Here is a 16214-nt window from a genome sequence, read left to right as displayed (position 1 = left end):
TTAAAATAAATCAATTGTAACTTAAAATTTTTATACAATTAATTGTATATTTTTTTTTATATCAAATGCATGTACAACTTTTTTGTACATTACAAATACTTACTGTTCAATTTGTTTACTAGAATTAATTTATTTCTATTTCATTGTCTATATGAAAATAAAATCGATAATTTAATTGGATAAAAAGAAATTTTCGACTAATAATTGCTGTCTTAAAAATATTGCATGATGTTCAATTGCTAATACAAAAAATTTACAAAATAAAATGGAAAACGACTCACTCTGTTATTTTTTTATTGGACTAAAAAAGTAAATTCAATTAAAAAAAAGGAATTTTTGTTGTACAATATTTCGTAAACTAATTAACCCTTAGCGGCCACACGGGATAACTAGTTACCCTAGGCCCAGAAAAAGTATAATTAGAGGACTAAAACCTTCGAAATTGATACAACTAACGACATTTGCCGGTAGTAGACAAGTGGGAGATGTGACTCCATTACATAAAAAGCCGAAAAAAAACTGATCACATATATGACCAGTTTTTAGAATGCCATCCATAAATTGACCGATAAAAATCATCTGAAATGTTGAAGAACTCTTCAACAAATATGAAACTATCGGTTAGAAATCTTAAAACACCCATATATCTTGTACAACTACACGGAAAAAACAGTATAGTAGTAGCAACTCTCTGGGATAGTAATGAGTACTTCCTGTAAAAAAAAAAATTTCAGACAGTACTGTATGCTATCTAGACTGTATCCACTACTATCTAGACTATATCCACTACTGTCCGGAATAGTACTCAGTACCATTCAGAGAATAGTGGATACAGTCTAGATAGCATACAGTACTGTCTGAAATTTTTTTTTTTTTTTTAGAAAGTACTCAGTACTATCCCAGAAAGTTGCCACTACTATATTGTTTTTTCCGTGTAGGTTTTTCAGCGTGGGGTAATTAGTTACTACATGTGGCCGCTAAGGGTTAACCGGATTATATGTAATTCGGGGGTAATCGAAAATGTTTGTTGAGACTAAGATTTGATTCAAATTTGAATATGTAGCCAATCGATTGACTCTTTCTAAAGATATCGTACGATAAAAATTAGTTTACACAAAATAACTTTTTTTTTTTAGTTTTCAATTTTCATGGCAGAAAGTTAAAAAAAAAAAAGTTATTGTTTCATGGGTCTCGAATACTGATTTTTGAATTTTTCAAAAAGTATCCTGACCTCTATCCACTCAACAAATAAACCAGGCGTTTAATTTTATTAGCTCGATATTTAACTCTCCTTCTTATTTATTTTAATCACTTAAATATTACAATTAGTGTCACAAATAAAATTCGAACCCATGTTCATGACGTGAATTTCAAATTACGTTATTTTATAGAATTTTTCCACTTCATCATTATTTCAAAATTTCAATATCAAAATATCAATAAAAAGTAAAAAAAAAAAAACTTGTTTTCTTTGTAATTAAATTTTTTTGGTTATTTCTATTTCAAAATGATATAATTTAAATCAAATTGAATCAACATTTTCATGATTATTATTATTTTTTGTTTTAATCATCGATTTACAAAATTTAATACAATCTTATTATCTATTACATCAATAATCATCGTAATGACAGCTATCCAAAGAAAACATTTAAAAAAGAAAAAATCTGAAAAACGGTTGACTCTGCGGGACAACTCCTCGTATAACTCGTAAATTACGCGACCAATTGACTTCAAAATCTAATCATTTCTAAGTCTTGGTGAGCCCTTCTATTTGCTGCAAGCACGTTCAAAGCGGTTGATTCGTTCTAAATATATCGTCGGATAAAAAAAGTTTACATACACACACACATCCACACACGCACACACATTTATCTACTAATGGTCAAAATAGCTTTCTAGGACTTTCTTGGATTTTCGAAATTTAGACCGAAACCGTAACTTTCCTTTTTTAGAAATTTCATAGCGAGAAGTTAAAAAAAATTCAAATTATTTGTACTTAGTAAAAACAAATGATAAAAACACTTTAGTAAATTAATTAAAAACTAATCATTTTTTGTGATTTTATAATAAACTTGAGTAAAAAATTTATAATTATATTTAAACACCTTTAACAATGCTTATACAATAATTTTTATACATCAAAGGCACAACATCATCACTAACAAAATTTCTATCAGGTTTAACGGCCGCAAATTGATTTCTCTGAGGCTCTAATAGCATTTCGATACCACAAATTGTTTTAATTCTCTCAATATCACGTGGTATTTCAAATTCCGTGTATGAGGTAATGACAACTGGGACTTTAGCGTCGCAAAACTTTTTAATTGTCAATGGCCATGTGTCAATACCATCGTAACCAGTTTCACGATACAATCCCGGATTGAATAAACAAATTAAATCAGCAGGTTTTTTATCATCCGTATTGTGATATAATTTTTGATCATTAAACGAAATAAAAATTTTACGTTTTTCTGATTTACAACGTCGGCACATTTTTATTTTACCCAATAATTCACACGGTAATTGTGGAGGTAAATATAATTCCGGGCCAGTAAATTCTAAATGTAATTTTTTCAACTTTGGTAAAAAATGAAGGAATAATTTTTCCCACACGCGTAATGCCGCACACTCGAATTGAAATTCAGCGCCAATAATATGAATAACAAATTCACTTTTTAATTCCCAGTTATCAATTGATTTTTGCATTGCAAATAATGATGTCAACGGTGCCGTTGAAATATAAGACAAACTCGCATAAGTATAGCAATCAATTCGCCTATAAATAGGACTATTGTCATACATATGATACATTAATAAATCAAAATTGTCTGGTAAGACATGTGATTCTTTATAAAATACAACCGGTACATCGGGATCAACGAAGCCGTGCTGATGCTGCATCCACAATATTTTGCGAAATACTTGAAAATCTTTACACCATTTATCATGTTCATCTTTGTGATTAATACAATAAAAATCGATATTACAATTACAGCAACAAATTAAATCATCATCTATTTTTTTACATGAACGGCATATTTTTGGATACAATAATATTTCACGTTCCCATAAATCTAAACGTCTTCTAATTAATCTTTCAACAACATCTATTGTTTTCATACGAAATGAACGATATAAATCTGGTGGTAAACTTTTAGCCAATGAAAAACCTTCCATACCTTTACATACACGTGATAATGCACAACACAATTCATTATGTTTCGGTTTATCCTCATCTCGATGATTTTCCGTGCAATAATAAACCATATGACAATTATTACACTTAACGCCTGTTGTACAGATATTCATACAAACTAAACATAAATTGCATACATAAAATACTCGAGGCCTTATTTGAAACTCGAGCGTTTCTTCATCATCACTGTCAATTGATAAATCAACTCCGGATGGTTTTAATGGTAAATTTAATCTTTCGTAAATATTTAAAATTGAAGTTCCTGATGATGAAGTTGATGATGGTGATGATAATGATAATTTATTATTTACATCATTACTTAAATTTAATTCATTTTTTATTTTATCTGTTATTATATTTTCTTCTGACGAATTTATTTTTTTATTTTTCTTTTTATTACGACCCATTCTACAACAATATTAACAAATTATTCACTAGTTATGTAATTAAATAATCATTTAATATTGTAATAATATTTTTTATTATTAATTTAAAAAATTAATAAATATAAATACTTAATTACCTTGGCACTATTAAATATTTAAAAAATTTTTAAATATTTTATTTTAGCGATTTAATTAAAAGAGAAATTTTATTATTGAACGACGTGATTACTTTAGGCTTTGGGAGCTGAATGCGAGTGATCACGGTAGTACTAATAGTTTTGTGAAAAGCTAGAATTATTCTAGTGCCTATAAGTAACACAATTGGACCAAACGAGTACAAAGCTTATTTCGGACGGGAGACTTGATGTAGTTGTATTTTGAGAGTTGCTATATACATATATAAATGTCAATCATTTAATTTCCCGGGCAGTATATTGTATCAATAATTGTTTTTTAATAATCAAAGTACAAGATAATACACTGTAAAAAATTGGGAGTGGATTCGGAGTGATTACGAATTTTATTTAAATCCAGATTCACTCCGTCAATCGGAGTTCCGAAGTTTTAGAAGAAATCACTCCGCATACGGAGTAAATAGGGAGTATATTTTGATTCAGATTTTCAATATTAAAATAAACCCTCCTTCGGAATGAATTTCACTCCGAGGGGATCAAATAAATAAATAGTCATCCGCTCCGTATTCACTTCAGATTTAATCTAGATTCGGTCCGTAATTTTTTTTACAGTGCATGTACGTACATAAATCTGTCGAATTTTTTTAGAACTATACAGTGTTAAAAATTTTCATCGAAATTTAAAGCAAATTACTTGAAGTTAATAACAAGTTCAAATTATAGTCGAAAATAAAAAATATAAATACACTGTAAAAAATTTTGAGTCCCCGGTGTGGTGTGAATGATTTGGTATTAAAATTTTTAACACTGCCGGTGTGAAAGTTACACGACGCGCGGTGTTAAATTTTGGACCGTGTTAATTAGAACGTTCGCACCATCAATGGTGTAAATCTATAAGTTCTTTATTTAAAACTCTCGATTACTTCGACACTAGGCATTTAATTTTTATTTTAAAATTATCTACATCAATAATAATAATTATTTACTAGTTGTGCAAATTATATATATATTGTTTAAAAATTTTGAACTACAGATTATATTATCGGACAATATTTGAGCTAATAACATCGAACGGTGTGAGAGAAAACACTCATACCGTGTTAAAAGTGTATACTTTTGACTTGATATTTCACACCATGAAATCACACCGAGCAGATTGTGTAAAACGAACTTACAACAGTGTAGCAGTGTTATCTAATTGGTGTTAAAACGTATGCATGTAGAGTAACTTACCTTCGATTGGAGTATGAGGGTGTACAGTAAAAAATTTTTGGACTCGGTGTAGTGTAGATGACTCGGTATAAAAATTTTTGTGTGAAAATTACACCAAATATCGTGTTAAATTTAGGCGGTGTAAATTTAAAATTTGTACACCGTCAATCGTACACTGTAAAAAATCACCGGGGTAAGTCCAAGCGGTGCAGGTGTTAAAATTGGCGGTGTTAAATTTCAACACCGAAAGCGGTGTGAAAATAACACCGCCGCCGGTGTAAATATTTTGTACCGGTGTTAAAAAAAAATCTCCGGTGTTAAAATAACACCGCTGCTGGTGTAAATATTCTAGACCGGTGTTAAAATATTTTACTTTGTGAATATTTTTGCTTACTCGATCACTATACTTGTTAATCAATGATATTTTTAATTAATTTTCATAAAGAACTGACATTTTTCGTGTTTTATAATCTTTAAAGTTAATACTCCAAGCGGACGCAGTTTACCCTGCTTTTACACCGGTATAACTCCGCTTTTACACCGGTTACCCTGCTTTTACTCCGATTTTACACCGTTTACCCCGATTTAACACCGGTGTAATTTTATTTTAACACCGGGTGGAGTTAAAATGAGTCTATTTTTAACACCGCTCTTTTTACAGTGTATAAATCTGTAATTTTTGATAATTTTGCGTTAAAAACAAAAAATTATAAAAATATTGAAATGTTCAAAATACTATTTAATGTCTAAATAATATCAATATAGTTATTGATTCAATATACTTATATAAGTTTCTGTTTTGCCAGCGTGAAGATCCGTGTAGCTGAATTGGCCATACAATGCATCGTTCTCGGTTGCTGGTTGCCTAAATACAGAGTTTGCGCAATAGTCATATCAGAGATTCATAAAATGCCTAAAATAAGGATACGATCGTCATTTTGACGATCTACTGTGAGGGAACTCTGTATAGCTGAATTGGCTATACGGATTATCATTGAGTAAGATGACTATGCAGCGTATAGCCAGAATAGCGATACACCGTAAAAAATTTCGGTGTAAAAATGGACCCGGAGAATTTTACACGGCCGTATAGTGTGAAATAACAGTGTAAAATTCTTTCGATGTATAATATAATTAACGAGCAACAAATGATCATTGAACATCTTTAACTACTTAATCAATAACTATGTTAATATTATTTAGATATTAAATAGTATTTTTAACGTTTAAATATTTTTATGATTATTTTACACGCTTGACGGTGTAAAAATTTTTAATTCACACTGCCTAAATTCAACACGATATTTAGTGTAATTTTCACACCGAAATTTTTACACCGAGTCATTTACACTACACCGGGTCCAAAAAATTTTTTACAGTGTACGTATACTTACTCTGACGATATTTTTCTCTCCGTGTATCTTAAATGCTCAATGTTTTACTATTCGAGTCCATCCCTATAATTTTCTGACATGCCATGTCGACCTGACACACCAGTGATACTGAATAAACACGTTGCAATGAATTTTTTTTCTCCCTAAAAGAGAAGAAATTTAAAATCAATTTCACTTTCGTTACAATACCAAGATGCACTATTCTATAATCTAGCGATCTGCGGTCTGATTTCAAGAAATTTTTATCCGTTCGCGAGAAAAATTTGGACAATGCCTGCATTCACTGTACAAATACAACAAGAACAGTTCTGCTCGTTCACTCCAGTGCGAAAGAGAAAAAATGTCAACCTCCCATTCCCTTTAAAAAAAAAAATGTCAGTACTGTACTTTTAAACTTTTTGAAAATCAAATCCAAGTCAATTATCTTGATTAATCACATAGAAATTATATATTTCGAAATAATCACAATGTATTTTCATTAAAGATTATGTTTTAATTATTCCAATTACGTGAAAATCGAAAAAATCTTAAATAGTGTAGTTTGAAGATTTAACGATATTTTTGGGACAAATCGACCGCTTTTTACGTGCTCTTTGGCAATCGAAAGAGTTTGTTGTGACTTAGATTTGATCAAACTTTGAAACGAATCGGTGAAGCGATTAACGAGTTATGCAACAAAAACTTAAAAACAATTTTTAAAAAATTTTTATTCTTTGAGTAACTAAGAAACTACTTGATCGATCGACTTCAAAATCCAATTAGCTTGAAATCTTGACCAGCCCTTTCGATTGCTGCAAAGTACCTTCAAATCGGTTGATCAGTTTCAAAGCTATCGTAGGACGAAAAACACACACACACTCACACGGACAAACGTCCGTCTGAAAATTGTTAAAATAGCTTCCTAGGACCTCAAAGTGTCGAAATAGGTTGAAAACTTGATTTTCGAAGATCGGGCCGATACCAAAAGCTTCTTTTTTTTTGAAAATTTTCAGTTTTCATAGCGGAAAGTTAAAAAAGTAGGAGAGGTTATTAGACCTTACTGTAAAATAGTTTTTGAAAATAAGTTAGTCTCAAGGATATAACTCTTGAGGCTTTTGAGTAAAGACACTTTTCCAGACGCAACCCAGATAGCAAAATGACGTCTTGATGAGTTCTGAATGAATTCTTATTTATGATTTGGACGTCTCATCAACATTTTAAAGAAGTCTTTAAGAAGTTCTCAAGATGTCGAATGAGCCACCTAGCGAACTCAGTAAGACGTCTTTAAAAAGAGCTCTCAAAGAGTTCTTTTTTCTGAATTCGCAAATAAGACTTCAGTATGAATTTACCATGACGTCTTTAAGGAACTCCTAATTTTGACTTCATAAAGAAGTTTAAAGAAGAATACATTTAGTCGTCTCAAAACTGACGTCTTATTAATGGAGTCTTCAAGAACTCTCAATTAAAAGTTCTTAAAAATGACACCTTTAAGAAGTCATTAAAAGATTTCTTGAGGACGCCTTCAAAAAGACCAATTAAAGCAGTCATTCCGACTTGAATGCTGTCTGGGAAACTTTTGAATAAAGAAAACCAAATTTATAAAATATCTTTTATTTTAAATTAATGTCAATTTTAGTTTTGTTAGCTGTCATACGGTTCACTAAGACATAATCACTGACCGGGGAAAGTCGGACTCGTGAAAGAAATTTTAAAATTCGATTTTTGTGTATTTTTCTGTTTTTCGGAAGAAAAGGAATTAATTTATTTAATTAGAACCAACTTACCACAGCGATTATTGATTTTTCAAGAATAGTCTTACTCACGTATACTACAACTATTAATCGACAATTATAATTACAAGTAACAATAAAATTTAAATAAACAAAATACTCGCATACTATAAAATTGGCGGTAACTTACCAGCTGTTTAAATAATTAAATACAAAAATTAATTGGTGAATATAATTCAAACAAAATTATTAATTGGCTAATAGTAATTAAAAAATTAAACATTTATGGACCAATAGACATTAAAAAGAACGTTTATTGGTGAATATACACGCGGCTTATTTTTATTTCCCGGTATCTATCGCGCAAACTCCACATACATAATAAATATATCACTCATTGTTGTTTCTCGTGTCTCATTGACGTGGTTAATCACTTTGACATTCAATTGAATTTCATAATTCATATAAATTGTCTACAAAATTGACAACGATTATTTATCATCACAAATTCTCATCCACATAAAAAAAATACTTGGCCATTTTTAAATGATTCTCTACACAGTTTACATTAAATTCAGGTAAACTTTATTTTTTAAGGTTATATTCCATCACTTGTTAGATATATATTTTATTTAATTGTTATCTTATCACTCTACAACGTATAAATTGAAACAATATGCTACTAAGCAAACATTATTAAAATAATCATCCACTTACTGACTCAATTAAAAAAAAAAGTTTTTTTATTTTTCAATCATTCGCTAACAATAACTTTAACTCACGTACTTTTGTAAACGTCAACTCTAACTATTTATATTATTATTGTTAATTATTTAGATAAATAATAATGTGGGAACAGCATGATAATGGTAAGTGGTTTCTATTTAAATATTTGTTTAAATAAATAAACTCATGCTTTCATATTATCGAATTATTTTTTTATCTTTTATTTAAAAAAAAAGTTTCTGTATTTATTTATAATTCACTCAAGCATGTAATCGTAATTATTTATTCATAAAAGTTTTTTATTTAAAGATTTCTCTATTCTAAGCTTATCTATATAAATTTTGGGGTAATAAAGACGAAAGAAATAAAAAAAAGTAAATAAATTGGCATTGCTAGACATTTTGAGTGAAGCAAATGTCTTGTGCTATAAATGAATTCAACTGAGATTAGCACTTGGGGTCAAGTGGCATAACTTATTTTTATACAAGAGACTGCATACGTTAATATTATCCCTAGTTTAGTTTTAGTTTGTTTTTAAACTAGTACTCCACTGATAATTATTCGTAGCATATTATAGTAATTAATTGCGACAATTATTTAATAGACTTAACGTGTCATCTCATTAATATAATTAGCAAAATGACAGATTATTTAGTGGCTTATTACTGTAATTTATCGGTTTTAAATTTGAATAATTTGAATTTTAAATTATAGTGCTTTGTGGTGATCTACAAGTATCTTGTCAAGGAGAATGAGCAATGCAGAAATCGGGACGCATGATCTCGAGAAAAAGAGCCGATTGCGATATCGAAATAAATTTGAAAATAGAAAAAATAATAGAGAAGAAATGGTTGGTTTTGGGCATGGAGAGTCACTTAGCAAAGCACTTGCAGATGTGACAACAGAGCTTACTGTTTATTCAGACGATTCAAGTGATGATCAAGATACTAGTCGTCTTATTTCTTCGTCATCATTGTCTCTACAGCCACGTGTTAGTTTTGAGGAATCCAAAAAAAATGGAATAAAAACAAAACGTACGGAAATTGAAAAAGAAGATGAAAATGTTTGGACTATTTCTGTACAGATGTTTATTCCTTTTTTACTTGCTGGATTTGGTATGGTCGCAGCCAGTCTGTTACTTGATGTTGTTCAAGTATGTATAATTAAATGTTTATTTATTTTTCAATTTCAGATTGTTTTTTTTTTCTTTTTTTTATTCAAGGTCAAGTTTGTTATTAATACAGTTGTTTATTTAAAATTTTTTACGATTATCGATTGTATATTTATCGACAATAACTTTTTAAATGGAAATATTTCAAAATTAACTACCAGTATTTTGATAAAAACTTAAAATTGAATTATTTATAAAACTTAAAATATATGAATTCATTGTTGAATGTGATAAGCTATTAATTTAATACAGTAATTGATAATTAAATTTTTTTATTTGAGTAAATCGGTTTTAAATTTTTTAAGTATTTAAATTTTTCGCTTAAACTGTAAATATTTTGATATAAGCGATTGATATGCTGATTAATCAAATGTTTTGACACTCAATACGATAATTCCCATTTTTATTCTTAAATATTCACAAATATATATACGAGTATGTTATATTTACATGACCTATAATACTAAAGAAAGTTTACATTTAAAATAAAAATATTATTTTATAATTGATTATGAAAAAAATTTTGTATTAATTTAAGTTGGTAATCTAGTTTTATGAGATTTAAATCGGTTAATTAGATTAAGATAACACGATTATTCAATAAAGACAATTTTTAGAGCGTGTTTTAAAATATGTGTAAGTCGCGTATTAAATAAATACATAAATGAAAAAAATTTGTCAAGTTTTTTTTTAAATCTAATTTAAATAGATCAATAAAATAAAAGTATTCTTGTAAATTCTAATTAAATTATTTTTAAACTATAAACTAAATATTTGTAATCTATTATATTTTATAATAATTTTATTATAAAAAAATATTAATTTTGTTTTGATTTTTTTATAATTTAAAATATGACAAGTACCAAAATAATACAAATAATTATACTTTCCTAATTAATATTTGTGTTACATAGTTAATTGAAATTTATTTAAAAAAATATAATAACAGTAATGATATAAATATTTCCGGACATTGACCTTAGAACTCTTAAAAAACTTTTATCTACTATTGTAATTTATTGTTTTGATAATGATATTTTTATCGTACACAAACATAAATTTTAAAAAAATTTCTTATCTCTATACAACAATAACACGATAAAGTAGAATTTGACTTATAAATTTCAAATGATATAATTAAACTATGATGAAATAATAATTTTTGATTTTCATCTTTATTCCTATTAATTAAAAATAAGATGACTGTCCTAATTATATTATCTTAAAAAAAAATGATTTTTCAGTCCTTGATATTTTAAAAAAACACAAAATTTTCTACAGAATTAATAACTATTTATAATGATTCATAAATAATTGTAACATTTATTTTAAATAATAATTTGAATATTAATGTAAATATTATTTTCAGCACTGGCCAGTGTATCAAGTAGTATCAGAGGTATATATTTTGGTACCAGCATTATTGGGGTTGAAAGGAAACCTAGAAATGACTCTGGCCTCACGTCTGTCTACCCAAGCAAATCTAGGTCACATGGATACAGAGAAACAGCAGTGGACGTTAATAATCGGTAATCTAGCTTTGATCCAATGCCAGTCAATGGTGGTTGGTTTATTGGCGTCCTTGGCAGCAGTGATCTTTGGATGGATACCCGAAGCACACTTTGATATTCACCATGGACTATTACTGTGTGCTAGTGCACTTGTCACAGCCTCTGTTGCTAGTTTCCTGCTTGGTCTTATAATGGTTGCAGTTATACTATTCTCTAAACGGATGAATATTAACCCTGACAATGTTGCCACGCCAATTGCCGCATCACTCGGTGATTTGACAACTCTTGCATTACTATCATGGATATCCTCACTTTTATACAGTGCCATTGACAATCAAACATGGATAGCTCCTACTATGATCATTTGCTGCTTATTAGCAACACCTGTTTGGGGATATATTGCTGCTAGAAATCCCTTTACTAAAGAAGTTCTTAATTACGGTTGGAGTCCTGTTATTTCAGCTATGTTAATTAGCAGGTATTAATTATCTACTATCCATCAGTACTTTTAATTTATTAAATTTATTATTCATTTTTTTTAGCATTGGTGGATTAATTTTAGATTTCACAATATCAAATTACAAAGGTATTGCTGTTTTTCAATTAGTAATAAATGGCGTTGGAGGTAATTTAGTTGCCGTTCAGGCAAGTCGAATATCTACGTCACTTCATATAGAACAACATAGTGGAAAAGTTGAAAAACCACCTAAAATTTGTATTAGTCCTTTTGATGCATTTTTAGCTCCTGGTAATTTCAATAATTTATATTTATTTTCTTTATAATTTAACCTTAATCCGGTGTCGCTGTTTTCAGCACCCGTAAACGTTGAACATGGGTAATTAGCGTCCGCCTCTTATTTAACTATGTTCTGTAAGGAAAAATCTGAATAAATTCGTAAGTCTTCTTTGGACTTAAAACTAACTATGCGATAGAGTTGTTACCAGCCCCGAAAATCCCTTTTTCAATAAACATTTTCATCAAAATTCGGAGGCATGAAGGCTGTTTACAGTAGAATATTTGAAAACTCATAGACACAAACGACCTATGTTCAACCGATTAGGGTTAAAATACTTAAGGGGTCACATATCTTTGAGCGCTGTGAAAATTATATATTAAAAAAAAAAAAATTACTTTAATGATAATGGAATGAAAAATATGACAAAAATATCAAGTCCGTCTCCATTGAAATTTAAATCATAATAAAAAAAATATAAAAAAGTTTTTTTTCTTTACTAATATTGGGTCGAATGGACCACTGATAGAAACATTGACACTTCTCGAATATGACGATAACTGCAAAAAATGATTTAATTCCCAATAATGAGACGATTTTTTATAAATAATTATCTAATCCAAAAATAAAAATAAAACTCTCGTCATACGATAGAGAAAACAATTATCAAAAATCTTAAAAATTGTCTAAGTAATCATCATGTCCGTATCTAAAAATATAGTTTTGCAAAAATACGTTTGAAGTTTAGGGTAAGCACGACAGTCACGTTAATTAGATAGACGTCCCAATTCGACGGGAGGTCACATCTCGCTATAACTTTGCACTGCAATGAAATCATTTTGAAATTTATTTTTTTAATAAATCGTTAAAGTATAATAAAGAATAAAAATTTGCAAACAAAACATCGATTTTTAAAAAATTTCAAAGATATGTTACCCCTTAATACAAAAAAGTACAAATTTATTAGTCAACTCGTTTAATTATTATTATTTTTTTTTTTCACTCGAAATTATTTAATTAAAATATCTGATGATTAATTACTAAAATAATGAAACATTAGTTTATGAACAAATAAATTTAATAATTATTTATAAATTTTTAGGTGGACATTCACGGATTGCAAGAATTTTATTGATGATGGTAATACCAGGTCACTTAATATTTAGTTATACAATAAGTTATCTTAAAGCAGGACATACTTCCTTCACGGCAACATTTATTGTTGTGTATTTATTTGCGGCACTTTTACAAGTAAGTTGTAATATTATAATTAAAAAATTTATTCAATTAAAAATGTTTTTTATTAATATTAAATATTATTATTTTAAAGGTAATTTTACTCTTATATTTGGCTCAACTGATGGTTGTTTGGATGTGGACACGCGGAATGGACCCTGACAGCTCAGCGATCCCATATCTAACAGCTGCTGGTGATTTATTGGGTACTGCATTACTAGGTATCGCTTTTCATATTCTTTATGCAATCGGTGATAAAGATTCAGATGTTGGTGATTAGCCGGCAAGTAAATTCGATTATTTTTTTTCCTTGTTGCATTGTGTACAATATTATAATTTTATTTTATTTTTAAAAAAAAAAACAATATATGATTAGTTAAGTTTTTATTTTATTATTATTCAGGCTCAATATACTATTTGTACCTGAAATTATTAATAGTAATGATATTTTTTGGGACCTAAAAATATTAAAATAGTTAAACAGTGGCCTGAAATTTTTTAAAATTAAAAAATCACATATTATAACATTTTTTTACAGTATTTTAATATAAGTATAATTATATTGTCTTAATTTTTCGTGCCAGGATCTACACAATCTGTAGTAAAAAGAAAAAAAATTTTTAATTAATCAGTTTATTTAAAAATAATTATTAAATATCTAAATATGGTGCTAATATGTAGGAAATAAAATTTTATGTGGGTAAATATTTCAAAAGTAAAAATTTCGAACTAAAAGTTATAAAAAATATAATTTGTGTAAAGAATTTTTTTTTCTTTTTCATTTCTAATTATTAATTGAAATATAACAATCATATTTCCATTCATCTAAAATTATAAAAATACATAAATAAAAATTTTTTCCTTAAAGGAACGAATTTTAAGGGAATAAGATTTCATTTGTGAAATTAAAATTTAATTATATGTATAAATTAAACATCATTGAATGTTTAATGTTAAAGTGTAGTTATAAAGTACCCTGAGAAATTAAATAACAATATGAAATTAATTTTTAATGCTTTATAATTGCCAAGGGAATGATATTCTTTAGATATTAACGGCGGTGGGTAACAACATATATGTTATCTTGCGTTTCTTATATATGTATGTATTTTCATTCTTTTTTTTTTTTTTGGTTTCGTTTCATTGCTTCCTTGACTTCCAGTCATTACTTGCGCTGATCCTTGCCGATTTTTTTTTAATTTGTTTCATTATTTAATGAATTGATAAAAAAAATCTGAAGTCAAAAATAAATATTTTGATTAGTTTTCGTAGTTTATAATTAATAAATCTTATTATTGTTAATTTTTTCTCAGTAATCATGAGACAAATAAAGTAAATTATAAAAAAAATCAATCTATGTACAACGAAACTGATTGAATTTTGTAAAAATTTTATTCCGATTTAATTTCTATCTGATTCTCTAAAAAATTAATTAATTACATGAAGATCTATACTTCTAACACTGCCATTTAAGTAGTTAAAGTATATTTTCACTCTTAATTACATACATTATTATTTTTAGAGGCAAATTATTGAGAAAAATTATAGGAGTTAATTTGAGATATGATTAGTCCACTTATTAGATGCAATTAGTTTTAACATGACTTGATTAATTTACGGCAATAAAATGAGAATTTATTTCACACGCTTGTGAAAAATTATTTTTGAATTTATATACTGATATTTAAATATATATATATACATAATAATATAAAATTATATTAGAGTTATTTACACTTTTGAAATATTTACTTATGTATATTAATTAATTATTATAATAATTTTAGATACTTAAAATTTGATATTCAAATCTAGAGTGTTTTTTATAACTTTTTAAAGCCATGTACACTCTTTTTATTAAAACATTAAAAATTAAAATTAAATTAGTAAAATAATTTTTGCACGCAAATAAATCAATATCGAGCTTATAAAATAGTCCTTGTACTAAAAACGTCGGACACTATACTGTGATTCTTATTTCATATATCTATAACAATTTAGGCCAGTATTTTTAAAACTATTAATAATACAGTAACGTATATATTAATATTAATAAAAAATATTCAAACTATTTTATAATCAAAAAAAAAAAACTAACAAATTAATTTTGTTACCTAAATTTTATTTCGAGCTATAAAAAATACATTAAATATATTTTTGTTAATTAATTATTTAAATAAAATGCAATAAAAAATCGAATAATCTTAAATTAAAAAAATTTATTTAAATCAATCGTCAGTACTGTAATTAATTATTAATTAATAATGCCATTATATTAAAATAAAAAAGATGTACATAATTGTATAATTATATAAAATATTTGATTGAAGATAAATTTTTATTAATGATTATAATTATAACTGATAATTATTATTTTTTACCATTAATATTTAAAAAATATTTTTTTAGTATATAAATTTAAGGCATGTTTATGCATGAATGATATATAAACATCATGATAAAAATAAAACGTTGATCGCCGCATCTTCTCGGTCACTATTATTATTGTTATTACATACAATGAAACTCTAACTGTTTAATAGACGTACGTCAAGTAAGTCGTAAGGGTTCTTTTAACACCTCCAGTTTAACGTGTCACGCGTACGTACTATTCAACTTAATATGCACCACACATGTGATATATAATATACATAATAATAATAATGATGTGTACCACTGAGATGATCGTTATCGAATTATTTTTAAAATACTTATTGTTATGAGGACACAAAAATACATCAATCAAAATTTATTCTACTGATTTAATTTAACAACTATGATAAATAATTATTTTATTTAAAT

At 27.4% G+C, this 16214-nt stretch overlaps 2 protein-coding genes across 3 annotated transcripts; one reads left to right on the top strand and one right to left on the bottom strand.

Moving 5' to 3' along the window:
- Positions 1 to 76: 76 nt before the first annotated feature.
- LOC130678705 (uncharacterized) lies at positions 77 to 4555 on the bottom strand. The gene is made up of 2 exons (XM_057486118.1): positions 3723 to 4555; positions 77 to 3607 (listed from the first exon to the last, which is right to left on the bottom strand). Exon 2 carries the CDS (start codon positions 3604 to 3606, stop codon positions 2101 to 2103), a length of 1506 nt encoding a protein of 501 aa, XP_057342101.1. The 5' UTR covers position 3607; positions 3723 to 4555; the 3' UTR covers positions 77 to 2100.
- Positions 4556 to 8425: 3870 nt separating this feature from the next.
- On the top strand, positions 8426 to 15474 carry LOC130664134 (solute carrier family 41 member 1-like). 2 transcript variants are annotated; one of them, XM_057463913.1, is made up of 7 exons: positions 8426 to 8612; positions 8872 to 8903; positions 9475 to 9913; positions 11301 to 11920; positions 11985 to 12190; positions 13279 to 13427; positions 13507 to 15474. In XM_057463913.1, the coding sequence occupies exons 3-7, from the start codon at positions 9512 to 9514 to the stop codon at positions 13690 to 13692; spliced, it is 1563 nt and encodes a 520-aa protein (XP_057319896.1). In that variant the 5' UTR covers positions 8426 to 8612; positions 8872 to 8903; positions 9475 to 9511; the 3' UTR covers positions 13693 to 15474. The 2 variants fall into 2 exon arrangements, with proteins under 2 accessions (XP_057319896.1, XP_057319897.1); XM_057463914.1 differs by lacking the exon at positions 8872 to 8903.
- The last annotated feature ends 740 nt before the right edge of the window (positions 15475 to 16214 follow it).

The sequence above is a fragment of the Microplitis mediator genome, chromosome 2, assembly GCF_029852145.1.
Source record: "Microplitis mediator isolate UGA2020A chromosome 2, iyMicMedi2.1, whole genome shotgun sequence".
In the NCBI taxonomy this organism is placed as follows: Eukaryota; Metazoa; Arthropoda; class Insecta; order Hymenoptera; family Braconidae; genus Microplitis; species Microplitis mediator.
This window is presented reverse-complemented; position numbering and strand designations above follow the sequence as displayed.